We start from the raw sequence: 14,088 nt of genomic DNA, 5'->3' as shown, positions 1-14,088 counted from the left end.
GCTCTTATCCAGAGCGACTTACAGTTAGTGAGTGCATACATTTTTTTTCATACTGGTCCCCCGTGGGAAACAAACCCACAACACTGGCGTTGCAAACGCCATGCTCTACCAACTGAGCTACATGGGACACATCAGACCAACATACATGTTTTACACTTTCAACAAAAGATTCCTGAGAAAACATTTTGTATGATCTCTTATAAATTACTTTAGGCCCACCCATATGGAAAAGAATCATGAAAATTAAATAAGAATCTTGTATGGCAGAAGAAGATAATTTGTACAAAAATCTAATAAGTTATCTAATAAGGATCTGGTAAGATTTTGTATGTTTTCTTTATATGTCAGTGGTGTATTTGTATATGTGTTAACTTATATGTCTTATATGACATACACCATTTAATACATGATTGTGGTGAATTTCCTACAAAGATACAGTATGAAAATTACTGTAAGAAAAATACAATATTTGTAAATACACTACATTACCAAAAGTATGTGGACACCTGCTCGTCGAACATCTCATTCCAAAATCATGGGCATTAATATGGAGTTGGTCCCCCCTTTGCTGCTATAACAGCCTACACTCTTCTGGGAAGGCTTTCCACTAGATGTTGGAACATTGCAGCGGGGACTTGCTTCCATTCAGCCACAAGAGCATTAGTGAGGTCGGGCACTGATGTTGGGCGATTAGGCCTGGCTTGCAGTCAGCGTTCCAATTCATCCCAAAGGTGTTCGATGGGGTTGAGGTCAGGGCTCTGTGCAGGCCAGTCAAGTTCTTCCACACCGACCTCGACAAATCATTTCTGTATGGACCTCGCTTTGTGCACGGGGGCATTGTCATGCTGAAACAGGAAAGGGCCTTCCCCAAACTGTTGCCACAAAGTTGGAAGCACAGAATCGTCTAGAATGTCATTGTATGCTGTAGCGTTAAGATTTCCCTTCACTGGAACTAAGGGGCCTAGCCCGAACCATGAAAAACAGCATCTGCCAGATGGTGAAGCGTGATTCATCACTCCAGAGAACGCGTTTCCACTGCTCCAGAGTCCAATGGCGGCGAGCTTTACACCACTCCAGCCAACGCTTGGCATTGCGCATTGTGATCTTAGGCTTGTGTGCGGCTGGTCGGCCATGGAAACCCATTTAATGATGCTCCTGACGAAAAGTTATTGTGCTGACATTGCTACCAGAGGCAGTTTGGAACTCAGTAGGGAGTGTTGCAACCGAGGACAGACGATTTTTACACGATTCAGCACTCAGTGGTCCCATTCTGTGAGCTTGTGTGGAATACCACTTCACGGCTGAGCCGTTGTTGCTCCTAGATGTTTCCACTTCACAATAACAGCTGACCGGGGCAGCTCTAGCAGGGCAGAAATTTGACAAACTGACTTGTTGGAAAGGTGTCATCCTATGACAGTGCCACGTTGAAAGTCACTGAGCTCTTCAGTAAGGCCAATCTAATGCCAATGTTTATCTATTGAGATTGCATGGCAGTGTGCTCGATTTTATACGTCTGTCAGCAACGGATGTCTGAAATAGCCAAATCTACTAATTTGAAGGGGTGTCCAAATACTTTTTCATGTATGAGTTGCCATGGTTAAGGCTGGGCAGCACCTCCTACTGGACAGTTGATTTAACTAGAGATATGCCTTTGGTCTCCCATCCAGGGTTTTAAGTATGCCCAGCCCTGCTTAGCTTCAATGTTTGTCACTGACTTCTACCAATGTGCTATTGTGAGAATGATTGTTGAGAGCTCCACTTTATAACTAAATAGATTCACTGCTGCTATCAAAGTCATTCCGCCTCCTCCCCTCCTCCTTTCCTCTCCTCCTCCCCTCTCCTCCTGTCATCCTCCTCTCCTCTTCCTCCTCCCCCTGTCCTCCTCCTCCTTCTGCTTTCCCCCTTCCTACTCCTGCTCCTCGCGGCTGACTTTGCTTCTTTTTTCAATAAGTGTCACACTGCAAGCGTCAATGACGTCAGACAGTGGCATGCCAGAGCTTTGAAATGTGTATGTCCCATGTATGTGACACCTTAGAAGGCTTAGCTTACATGTCTCTCATATGATTTTTATACGATACATGCAACAGCTTGTTATTACTATGATCCAAGTGCTTTGAAAGTCATATGTCCCATGTATGTGAGACCTTAGACAGCTTAGCTGTTTTTTTATATAATACATGTAACATTTATGTTATGTCTAAATGTTAGCCACACATATAAATCAGATATTACAAGAATCCATAGCTGCGGGAAGGAGGGGTACTGAGGCCTCTGAAAAATCAGAATTAAAAAATAATATTAATATAAAAAATATTAAATAATGTGATAAAAAAATCCCACTATAGTAGTATACTAGTCCTGTATTAGAGGACCGATATAGCCGTCTGTAGCGCGGGAAACAACAAACAAATTCTCTATGCAAGAATCTTCTATGAATATTGTAAGTATATTTGCTGCCATATGTATTTCTTACAAGTTCCCGGTAGAACATATAAGAATCTTGTTAAATTCTTCTATATCTTTTCCATATGGGCAACCTTTGGCACTTCGGCTTTCCTTGTTATTGACACATTGTTATGGTTAGTAAAGCCAATGGGAACTGATATTGCTTTGTAGTAAAGCGCGGCAGCATTAGTGAAGATATGATCAATAAAAGTGGATGTCACAGATCCAACACTATTGGTATGCAGTCTAGTTGTTTGAGTGATAACCTGGGTGATATTACAGGCATTAGTCACAGTTAGAAGCTTCCTTGAGAGGACAGCTAGTTGCTAACCAGTCAATGTTCAGGTCACCCAGAAAATAGACCGCTCTGTTATCACACAAATTATCAAGCATTGCACACTTACTGTATTAGCCTAATACTGACTGTTAGCACTTGGTGGCCTATAGCAGCACCCCAAAAGAAGGGGCTTTAGATGAGGCAGGTGAATTTGCAACCACAACACTTCAACATTTGACAGGAGATCCTCCCTAAACTTCACAGGAATATGGCTCTGAACATATACAGCAATACCTCCCCCATAGGCATTCCTGTATTTTCTGTAGATGTTATATCCTTGTGTTGCTACTGCTGTATCATCAAAGGAATTATCTAAGTGAGTTTCAGAGATGGCCAGTATATGAATGTTATCCAATGTTAGCAAGTTATTGATTTCATTAACCTTATTTCTAAGACTACATATATTAATATGGGCTATATGTCCGAATATCCCATACTTGCGTCCTACATTTTGAAAAATTTAGTATACTTTAAATGCTCAGATGTCATACTCATTTCAGCTTTGACAACAGCTGATCAATTAGATATGAGTACGCGCTACCGAAATCAACGAATAGCGGGAAACAATGTAATTGCGCATGGCGCATACTCAGTAAGCGAAAATATAATGTTTAATAGTAAGCTACACTTCGAAAACCAAGTATGGTTTAAATACCAGGATGTTATACTCATTTCGGCTCTTTATCTAGTAGAATTCGATGCACACTTTTCCACAATTTATTGGAAGAGGTGGGCTGCGGGTGATTGGCTACTTGAAGAGAACTAGGCTACTTAATTGGGAAGACAAAACTAGGCTACTTAATTGGGAAGATGCCTGAAGCTTCTGCGGTGGAGTTCAAATGTAGGCTAAGTCGTTTTTGTTCTCCTTAAAATGATCAAGAGTATTGCATCGCAGGCTACATCTTTGAAAAAAAAGTATGTTTTCTCACTGAAAAGTGTTTCTTGTTTTCTTAGCCTTTGTCAGAGCTTTTAAACTAAATACACTGCTCAAAAAAATTAAGAGAACACTTAAACAACAATGTAACTCCAAGTCAATCACACTTCTGTGAAATCAAACTGTCCACTTAGGAAGCAACACTGATTGATAATAAATTTCACATGCTGTTGTGCAAATGGAATAGACAACAGGTGGAAATTATAGGCAATTAGCAATACACCCCCAATAAAGGACTGGTTTTGCAGGTGGTGACCACAGACCACTTCTCAGTTCCTATGCTTCCTGGCTGATGTTTTGGTCACTTTTGAATGCTGGCGGTGCTTTCACTCTAGTGGTAGCATGAGACGGAGTCTACAACCCACACAAGTGGCTCAGGTAGTGCAGCTCATCCAGGATGGCACATCAATGCAAGCTGTGGCAAGAAGGTTTGCTGTGTCTGTCAGCGTAGTGTCCAGAGCATGGAGGCGCTACCAGGAGACAGGCCAGTACATCAGGAGATGTGGAGGAGGCCATAGGACTGCTACCTCCGCCTTTGTGCAAGGAGGAGCAGGAGGAGCACTGCCAGAGCCCTGCAAAATGACCTCCAGCAGGCCACAAATGTGCATGTGTCTGCTCAAACGGTCAGAAACAGACTTCATGAGGGTGGTATGAGGGCCCGACGTCCACAGGTGGGGGTTGCGCTTACAGCCCAACACCGTGCAGGACGTTTGGCATTTGCCAGAGAACACCAAGATTGGCAAATTCGCCACTGGCGCCCTGTGCTCTTCACAGATGAAAGCAGGTTCACACTGAGCACGTGACAGACGTGACAGAGTCTGGAGACGCCGTGGAGAACGTTCTGCTGCCTGCAACATCCTCCAGCATGACCGGTTTGGCCGCACAGCCCTCCATGTGCTCGCCAGAGGTAGCCTGACTGCCATTAGGTACCGAGATGAGATCCTCAGACCCCTTGTGAGACCATATGCTGGTGCGGTTGGCCCTGGGTTCCTCCTAATGCAAGACAATGCTAGACCTCATGTGGCTGGAGTGTGTCAGCAGTTCCTGCAAGAGGAAGGCATTGATGCTATGGACTGGCCTGCCCGTTACCCAGACCTGAATCCAATTGAGCACATCTGGGACATCATGTCTCGCTCCATCCACCAACGCCACGTTGCACCACAGACTGTCCAGGAGTTGGTGGATGCTTTAGTCCAGGTCTGGGAGGAGATCCCTCAGGAGACCATCCGCCACCTCATCAGGAGCATGCCCAGGCGTTGTAGGGAGGTCATACAGGCACGTGGAGGCCACACACACTACTGAGCCTCATTTTGACTTGTTTTAAGTACATTACATCAAAGTTGGATCAGCCTGTAGTGTGGTTTTCCACTTAAATTTTGAGGGTGACTCCAAATCCAGACCTCCATGGGTTGATAAATTTGATTTCCATTGATAATTTTTGTGTGATTTTGTCAGCACATTCAACTATGTAAAGAAAAAAGTATTTAATAAGATTATTTCATTCATTCAGATCTAGGATGTGTTATTTTAGTGTTCCCTTAATTTTTTTGAGCAGTGTACTAAAGCATCTTCTGATTTCTGAATGTGTCTGCACCGGGGACTCGGGATGTGGCTGCGTTATTGATGTCATGTTAATCAGGCCTTTTGATTTGAACATATGGATTGTTTTAGTTTTGTAGGCTTCCTATTTAATTTCTTCATTGATGGATAAATCCTTAACAGTCATTCTGATCTCGTTCCCAATGATCAGTGCTTTAGTTTATTATGTTGCTGTCCAGCGGTTCTGAATTTGCGATGCACCCGACTGTTCACGTTTTTCTGTGCAATAGCCTTTTGATTTGAACATTTGAAAAGTGTTGATGTGTGTACTAGGCTATTTGATTTAATGTATATGTTATAGCACTATGGTTTCAATAATAAATATGTTGAAATGGAACCAAATGATCTGTTTCTGTCTTCAGTCCTTTTCAAATAGGATAGATGGGCTACTGTGGTATAGGTTGGATGTGAAAGTCTGCCTATAACTCTATTCCTATTCTATTCAGAGTTTAGAGAAATTATTCAAATTGGAAATGAGCCATTGTCAGGCTAGTTCATGCGATGCATGTCTGTTGAATTCGAAAAATACCCCCGCACTCTGCCTCGCTCCACCTACTCAATTTAGAGCCGCTACTGTGTTGCGGCCTTGGCATTCTGCATACTTTTTACTAAACGGTACATGCTAAATAGTATGCGATGACTAAACAGTATGCAGTTTAAGTAAATAGTACGCTAGTATGGGTATTCGGACACGGCCAGTCAATCAGGCAATTGAGTGTCAATTGGTGTATGTGATGTTGGGCTGAAGCTACTGACCTGGAAGTTAGGGCTCTCTCAGTCCTCCCAGGCTTTTGGGAGGGAGGGTGGACAATGGTCCCCACACTCTCTGGCAGCTTTCATTACATTTACATTTTAGTCATTTAGCAGACGCTCTTATCCAGAGCGACTTACAGTTAGTGAGTGCATACATTATTTTTTTATACCCCCCGTGGGAAACGAACCCACAACCCTGGCGTTGCAAACATAACTGGGATAAGTTCTTACGTTGCTTATGCCTGGAGACGTCCCGAAAATTGCATTCCCCACACACTTTGCCTCCACTGAGCTGTGTGGGCTATATTTATGTGCACTATAAAATGTAAAAGATTAATAAAATATGCACCATGAATACACTAATTAATAATTTGCTAATATATTGATGCATCCAAATAGACTATCAGTTGAAAAATGTACATGTAAAAAACGTATGCAGGAATGGACAATTAACCATAGGCAAAGAAAACATGTTACAGACAGCAGCTAGTAAATGTAAGTGCATTTTCTTTATTTAGACATTAGGAGACAAAAACAAAACACCCACACTTTACTTTCTCTCATAGGCTTCTTCCAACTGGTGCCACCCACATTACTACATACCCCTGACTCCACATTGTTAAACCATCTATCGATCCCTGTTCAAGCTGTTCTGAAATTTCATCATGAAAAAAGGAATGCATTTTTGTACACAGCTTCTTAACCGTTTGCGCTTGTAAATATTAACTTACTGGAATAAGGTCAAGTTTTGGAATTTGAATTTTACTGGAAGCATGTTGGAAAATAAACCTAGTTTAAGCTAGACATGCTAAAGAATAACTAATTTGGCAATACAGGAATTACCATCAGATAATTAAGTGTGAACAGAGTGCATAAATTGACATGTTTACCCACTGGGATGGTCATAGCCCTGCTCGTTAGTTTCTATTTCATCTGCCTGATCCATACACCCCTCCATCATACAAGGGACATACCCAGTCCGCATCTCTGTTAAAAAATGTCACTCTGTAAACCACATTTTGTTCTTCATTAGTTTGGAAATTGCAAGGCCAATCTCGGAAATGGTGACAAATCTTCATTTATTTTGTCATAATCCTTCATCACAAATTGCCATTTAAGACATGTCTGTGTGTTCTTCATTGTGACAAGTAGAATGATAACCACAATTTTAAACCATGAAATAGCATGCTTGATTCTTCTCCCCACAACAACATCCTCTTATTAGTACTCTAAACCCCCTCACCTAATTCCTTATCATTCTAGAATGAACAGCCATACCCACAGGATTTTAAATTCTATTTTTCCCCTGTAGGCCTCAGTTGATACCCGAGACTGGATTTATACAGGCCCACCTTCAAGGGTGACCACTGTTGAGCCTCCAAGCTTCTCTGCTAAGGTTCGCCGATCTTTGATGTCCTCCAAACCGTTAACTTGCCATTCATGCTTGATACCTAGAATTGAGCAAAGTGGTCAAATGTGAAAAAATGACAAATGAATGAAGTACCCTAGACCTTCTCACAGTGGTTGGACGGGTATTACGATTCTTTCAACCTAAAACATTCCGCTCACCTGTGAATTTCTTCTTAATGGCATCCTTTGAGCTGGCGTAGATCATTTTGCTCTTTAGTGGGGCACCATCTGGGGCCCTGAGATACAGAGAACAAAAGAGATTACCACAACATTCTGTCTCTATATTGGCAGTGCTGACTAGTTGTAATCAAATTAAATTGACTTTTAAACCCAGTGCTTAACAGTTGACACGCACCAAAAGATGAAGACAAGGTCCTCTTTCTTGGTCTCCTTGGTCTCATAGGTGGCATCATAGAGGGCGTAGCGGCAGTCGTCTGCGGGCAGCATCTTGACAAAGTGCAGGTAGGGGTCTGTGATGGTGGTACCCACGTCGCCAGTCAGGATCTCCCGACCTGCTTCAAGGACGATGTGCTTCTTGTCCTCGCTCAGGCAGAACAGCACCGCCTTCTTCCTCTTCTTCTTCTCATCCTCGTTCGCCTGGGCCTTACGCACCTTCATCTCGTTGAAGACTGTAATAACTTCATCGGTCACTGTCACCCCAGAGGCCTAAGAGGAGAAAAACTGTCTTTAATGCATCATGTACCCAAGAGATCAATTAATTTGATAAATCACTATCTGCCATTGCACTGCTAACATGAGCATTTCACACCTACACTGTCCATAGCAGTTGACTTTACGGTGCTAGAAAACATTTGGAGCAAATGTCATCAGTTACAGCGCCGTCAGAAAGTATTCATAGCCCTTGACTTAATCCACATTGTTGTGTTACAGCCTGAATTCAAAATAGATAAAAACACATATTTTTCCCCACCCATCTACACACGATACTCCATAATGACAAAATGTAAACATGTTTGTAGACATTTTTGCAAATGTATTGAAAATGAAATACAGAATAAACATTTACATAAGTATTCACACCACTGAGTCAATACATGTTAGAATCACCGTTGGCAGTGATTACAGCTGTGAGTCTTTCTGGGTAGGTCTCTAAGAGCTTTGCACACCTGGATTGTACAATATTGCACATTATTTTATTTATTTTTATTCTTCAAGCTCTGTCAAGTTGGTTGTTGATCATTGCTAGACAGCCATTTTCTAGTCTTGCCATAGATTTTCAAGCCAATTTAAGTTAAAACTGTAACTAGGCCACTCAGGAACATTCAATGTCGTCTTGGTAAGCAACTCCAGTGTATATTTGTTCTTGTGTTTTAGGTTATTGTCCTGCTGAAAGGTGCATTTTTCTCCCAGTGTCTGTTGGAAAGCAGACAACCAGGTTTTCCTTTAGGATTTTGCTTAGTTTAGCTTATTTCTATTCCGCATCTTTGCATCCTAAAAAACTCCCTAGTCCTTGCCGATAACAAGCCTACCCATAACATGATGCAGCCACCACTATGCTTGCAAATATAAAGAGTGGTACTCAGTGATGTGTTGGATTTGCCCCAAACATAACACTTCGTTTTCAGGACATAAAGTGAATTTCTTTGCCACATTTTGGGCAGTTTTACTTTAGTGCCTTATTGCAAACAGGATGCGTGTTTTGGAATATTTTTATTCTGTACAGGCTTCCTTTTTACTATGTAGTTTAGGTTAGTATTGTGGAGTAACTTTACTGTTGTTGATCCATCCTTAGTGTTCTCCTATCACAGCCATTAAACTCTGTCACCATTGGCCTCATGGTGTAATCCCTGAGCGTTTTCCTTCTTCTCCAGCAACTGAGTTAGGAAGGACACCTGTATTTTTGTAGTGACTGAGTGTATTGATACACCATCCAAAGTGTAATTAATAAATTCACCATGCTCAAAGGGATATTCAACGTCTTCTTTTTTACCCACCTACCAATAGGTGCCCTTCTTTGCGAGGCATTGGAAATCCTCCCTGGTCTTTGTGGTTGAATCTGTGTTTGAAATTCACTGCTTGACTGAAGGACCTTACAGATAATTGTATGTGTGGTACATAGATGAGGTAGTCATTCAGAAATCATGTTAAACACTATTATTGCAACTTAGTCCATGCAACTTATTATGTGACTTGTTAAGCCAATTTTTACTCCTAAACTTATTTCGATTTGCCATAAAAAAGGGATTGAATACTTATCGACAAGACATTTTAGCTTTTCATTTTTAATTCATTTGTAAATACATTACTCCAATGTTTTAACCAAGGAGAAAATAAGACACTACACAAAGAACATATGAAACAGGATGTCCACTAGCCAACAGTGTGTTTGCATTTGTACGTCCTCTTTTCTCTCCCAAAGCAGTGGTTACAGCACTTGGGCCATTCTTTCTTATGGTGGTTGTGCTGAAGCAGAAACCCATACCCTTTGAGTGGAGGGAACGTTAAGCCTCGTTCACATTACCCATAAGCCCTCCATTACGTTACATTATGCCCCGTACACATCGTTATGTAGCCCATTTAATTACGCCTTATGTCATCTTCATGGAGTCTTGACCCGCTACTGAACAGACAAGTGTAGTGTTTGTAACGCAAGATGGAGGAGAGCCTGTCTCAAGTCAGAGATCACATTTATTTTGGGAGATTGCAAAATATGACCTTTTCATTCAAAACGGGATAAATATACTGTTTCAGTTTAGTTACTTTTTCCTCAACTTGTTTTTCTAACTGTATAGCAAGTCAAGCGAGCTTGCACTGCAGAACATGCATGACATCCGGCATAACTTAACAGCGTGCTTATGGGCAAAGCCTTGTTCACATTACCCATAAGCACTCCATTACGTTGCGCCGGATGTCATGGATTTCAATGGGGACGTCCACAGCGGAGTGGAATCGCGAAGTCCCCTTATGGTTGAAGGTTCCGTTGCGAGATGGCCGCCACATACTTTGAAATTTTCCAAACTTTGCGACGTCTTCAGTCCAGCCAGAGTCCATCGAAGAACACCGTGGTTTTCAGTGATGGCTTTATGGTATAGCTAGCAGCTTGTACACAATGACCCATTCCTATAAGTGAGTAAGATTTTAATAGTAATGTTAAATAATACACATGGGCTGTTAAGCCAATTATATTAAATATTTAGTTTATTGTGATGTAATGACGTTTGTTTTTTATGATAATTATTATAGGTTGCTAGCTAGTGGCATCTTCAACCTACCCAGCTATAAAGTTAGAGAAACAAGTTGAGGAAAAAGTAATGAAACAAAACATGTTTTATTATCACCTGAAACAACATTTATCCTGTCTTGAATGAAAAGGTCATATTTTGCAATCTCCCAAAATAAATGAGATCTCTAACGAGAGACAGGCTCTCCTCCATCTTGCGTTACAAACACTACAATCAGTAGTGGGGAGTCGACTCCAAAATAATAGATTCCTCGACTCCTTGCCCGTCAACTCCCATTTCTGGGTGTCGAGCTTAGATTCCGCTAGCAATAGACTCCTCGACTCCTAAGATTCAGTATTTTTGCAATGGAGGAAACCATTTCCCGTAGTTTACTTTGAGAACTAACTCTTGCATCTTCCACAGCAAAGAAATAGCAAGCTAGCGAGAGAGAGAGAGATGGGAGGGGCACAGCCAGGCATGTCGGCCACCAGGCAGAACTGTGCATTGGTAATCAAAAGATGTAGGCTATCGCAATGTTGTATTTCGCAATTTCTTGGTTTGCAATGTCTCGCGCAAGTTCACTAAAGTATGGACTATCAATGAGTGGGCTGAGCTATTCTACACGCAACAGACCGAAGACCAAACACACAAGCGTTTTCAAAGCGAAGAGAAAGAGGAGCAGGCGAGGGAGAGAGGATCGGGGCAGCCAGCGAGACAATCAGAACCATGCGTAGGCTATATCTTGGTAATCTGTATCTAGCAATGCCTCGTAAATTCACCAAAAGTATATTGAAATATATATTAGGCTATCAATGAGTATGGCTAAGCTATTCTTCATTGTGCCAGTGAATATAAGTTTAACATTGCCAAATGCATCAGTTTAATTAGGCCTAAATGTGCAATAAAAAGTATTCCCTATAGCTTATTTAATGAAACCCTGGCTGGCTGTTGATGTCCTAGGTCAGGGCTCTCCAACCCTGTTCCTGGAGAGTTACCTTCCTGTAGGTTCTCTCTCCAACCCCAGTTGTAACAAACGTGATTTAGCTGATCAACTAGCTAATTATTGAATCAGATGCGCTAGATTAGGGTTGGAGTGAAAACCTACAGGATGGTACACCCCCACACACTTTGTTTTTACACTGCTGCTACTCGCTGTTTATCTATGCATAGTCACTTTACCCCTACCTACATGTACAAATTACCTTGACTAACCTGTACCCCCGCACATTGACTCGGTACTGGTACCCCCTGTATATAGCCTCATTATTATTTTATTGTTACTTTTTATTTTATACTTTAGTTTATTTAGTAAATATTTTCTTAACTCTATTTTCTTAAAACTGCATTGTTGGTTAAGGGCTTGTAAGTAAGCATTTGACGGTAAGACCTGTTGTATTTGGTGCATGTGAAAAATAAAATTTGAATCACAGAACAATGAGCCAAATATTTAATCGGTTGTATAAATGTGAAGCATCTGGTTGGCGTTTCCACTCACTACTAAATATGGTGATGAGAGGAAGCCCAGTGGCCGGCAGTGGGAGAAGATGAAGCAAGTTGGATTTTGGCCGAGATTCTGCTTATTTTCTCATCGATTAAACATTTGATCTCCATACAGTTTTGTGTTTCCAAAACTAGAATCTGTAACAAACAGAGTGGACTGCATTTGGAAACTTTACCCTTTGCCAAAGTTCCTAAAAATTGCATTGTTTAGAAGTAGTGCAAGGGCGAATTTAGTTATTGCACATGACCACTTCACTAAGTAGGCATTCCCTTACAAAAATATGCAAATAAACGCTAGAACACGCCAATAGGATCTCACTAGCTCGTGCTTGGCTCCTTCTGCCCACTATGATTAATTTACTCCCATTGGAAACGACAGGCTCTGGTCTATCTTGGATTAATTATACAAATATTTGCTACAATTGTCCATTAAGTAGTGGGACAAGACTCCGTGAAGATTATGTACGGCGTAATGAAATACGTCACGAAGTGTACGGGCACATTGTTTATAACGCTTTAGAAACACTGGCGCGCCGTTTTGTCAAGCAAGAGGGAAATTGTGGCAGGGTTCCATGGCTTGCTAGTTTGTGCAGCTAACCAACCATCAATGGTCACCGAAATTGTTTAAGAAGTGAACACACGCAGTGAATAATAACAGACGCCACTGAACAAAGTCCATAGACTTGTTTCATCATATTCTAAGAACATTGCCAGGTAGCTAGTTAGCTAGCTAATGTCATGATGTTACACTTCCTTGTACTGGCAGTAAGGGTGGGGTCGGCTGGAACAGGAGGTAGTTACCGGTACTGGTTAGGCTAACGCTTCAACAGCTATCTGGCACTCATCTGGCATGGTCTTGCTCGAACATAACTTTGCCGTCGTTAAATTCCAAGGCAATACAGTAACTGGTTACACTTCTCATCAACACCAATTGTGGATAGCGTAACGTTAGTTTGCTAACATTTCTTTGCCATCTGTTTAACAAGAGGCCTAGCTAGGTAGTTTATGTAGTGACGTTAGCTACTACCAGGGATGCTAACATGTACTAGCTCATGGTTGAGAGATGAAATGCCGAGGAAGGGCTAGGTGAAAATGAGTTAACTCTGACCACGAATGACAATGTAATTGAAGCTAGTTAGTTACATGCCAGCTCGCATATGTGGGCTACTAGTTAGCTGTCCATCTAGCCAATGTTAATCGATTGTAAAACTACATGGTGCGAAATAAAATCACTTAATTTCATGTTCAACGGGCCAAGTAAGTACTCCTCCCCAATACAGCTACTGTGTATATTTAGGATAACTAAATTAGAACGATTTGAAACAAACGTAACGTTACCATGGTTGGGTCTTTTGTCTATCAGCGTCTGAAATGTTCTTCTTGAGCTCTCAACCTCGCACAACACCAGAAGGGCAGACCGCGCCTGACAGGCATAGTGCCTCACGGAATGACGTTATACAGTAGCCACGCCCCTCTACTGGGATATGGATGTAAAAATTCCTCAAAATCTGCCATTGGCGCAGGAGAGGGTATACTACTTTCGAGGAGATGGGGAAACTCAATTGGAATCCTTTTTAAAGCTGCAATATGTACCTTTTTGGGCGACCCGACCAAATGTACTTAGAGTTGTGAGTTATAGATCTATCATTCTCACTGAAAGCAAGTCTAAGAAGCTGTAGATATGTTTTTTGTGGGCTATTTCTATGCTTCCTGTTCTTAAGTTTCATTTTTGTATCTTTCATTTTCAGTTTTGTACACCAGCTTCAAACAGCTGAAAATACAATATATGTGGTTATGGGAAATATATTTAATATCGGTTTAGATGGGCCCCGTGTAGCTCAGTTGGTAGAGCATGGCGCTTGCAACGCCAGGGTTGTGGGTTCGAGTCCCACGGGGGGCCAGTATGGAAGAAAAAAAAAAAAATGCAC

General features: G+C 41.6%; 1 protein-coding gene across 1 annotated transcript; it reads right to left on the bottom strand.

Moving 5' to 3' along the window:
• Positions 1-6,558: 6,558 nt before the first annotated feature.
• Positions 6,559-13,602, bottom strand: LOC121579475 (cofilin-2). Its single transcript, XM_041894078.2, has 4 exons — positions 13,499-13,602; positions 7,834-8,144; positions 7,638-7,714; positions 6,559-7,519 (listed from the first exon to the last, which is right to left on the bottom strand). The coding sequence occupies exons 1-4, from the start codon at positions 13,499-13,501 to the stop codon at positions 7,407-7,409; spliced, it is 504 nt and encodes a 167-aa protein (XP_041750012.1). The 5' UTR covers positions 13,502-13,602; the 3' UTR covers positions 6,559-7,406.
• Between the last annotated feature and the right edge of the window lie 486 nt (positions 13,603-14,088).

Source organism: Coregonus clupeaformis, chromosome 13 (assembly GCF_020615455.1).
Source record: "Coregonus clupeaformis isolate EN_2021a chromosome 13, ASM2061545v1, whole genome shotgun sequence".
Lineage (NCBI taxonomy): Eukaryota > Metazoa > Chordata > Actinopteri > Salmoniformes > Salmonidae > Coregonus > Coregonus clupeaformis.
The sequence above is the reverse complement of the archived record's forward strand: the minus strand, read 5'-3'. Positions and strand labels throughout refer to the sequence as shown.

What these genes read in the sequence shown, in the direction of transcription:
- LOC121579475 (XM_041894078.2), bottom strand. An exon ending in GACCTTGTCTTCATCTTTTG is followed by an intron (nt 7,715 to 7,833) that starts GTGCGTGTCAAC and finishes TCTGTATCTCAG; the next exon opens with GGCCCCAGATGGTGCCCCAC. An exon ending in CATTAAGAAGAAATTCACAG is followed by an intron (nt 7,520 to 7,637) that starts GTGAGCGGAATG and finishes GCTCAATTCTAG; the next exon opens with GTATCAAGCATGAATGGCAA.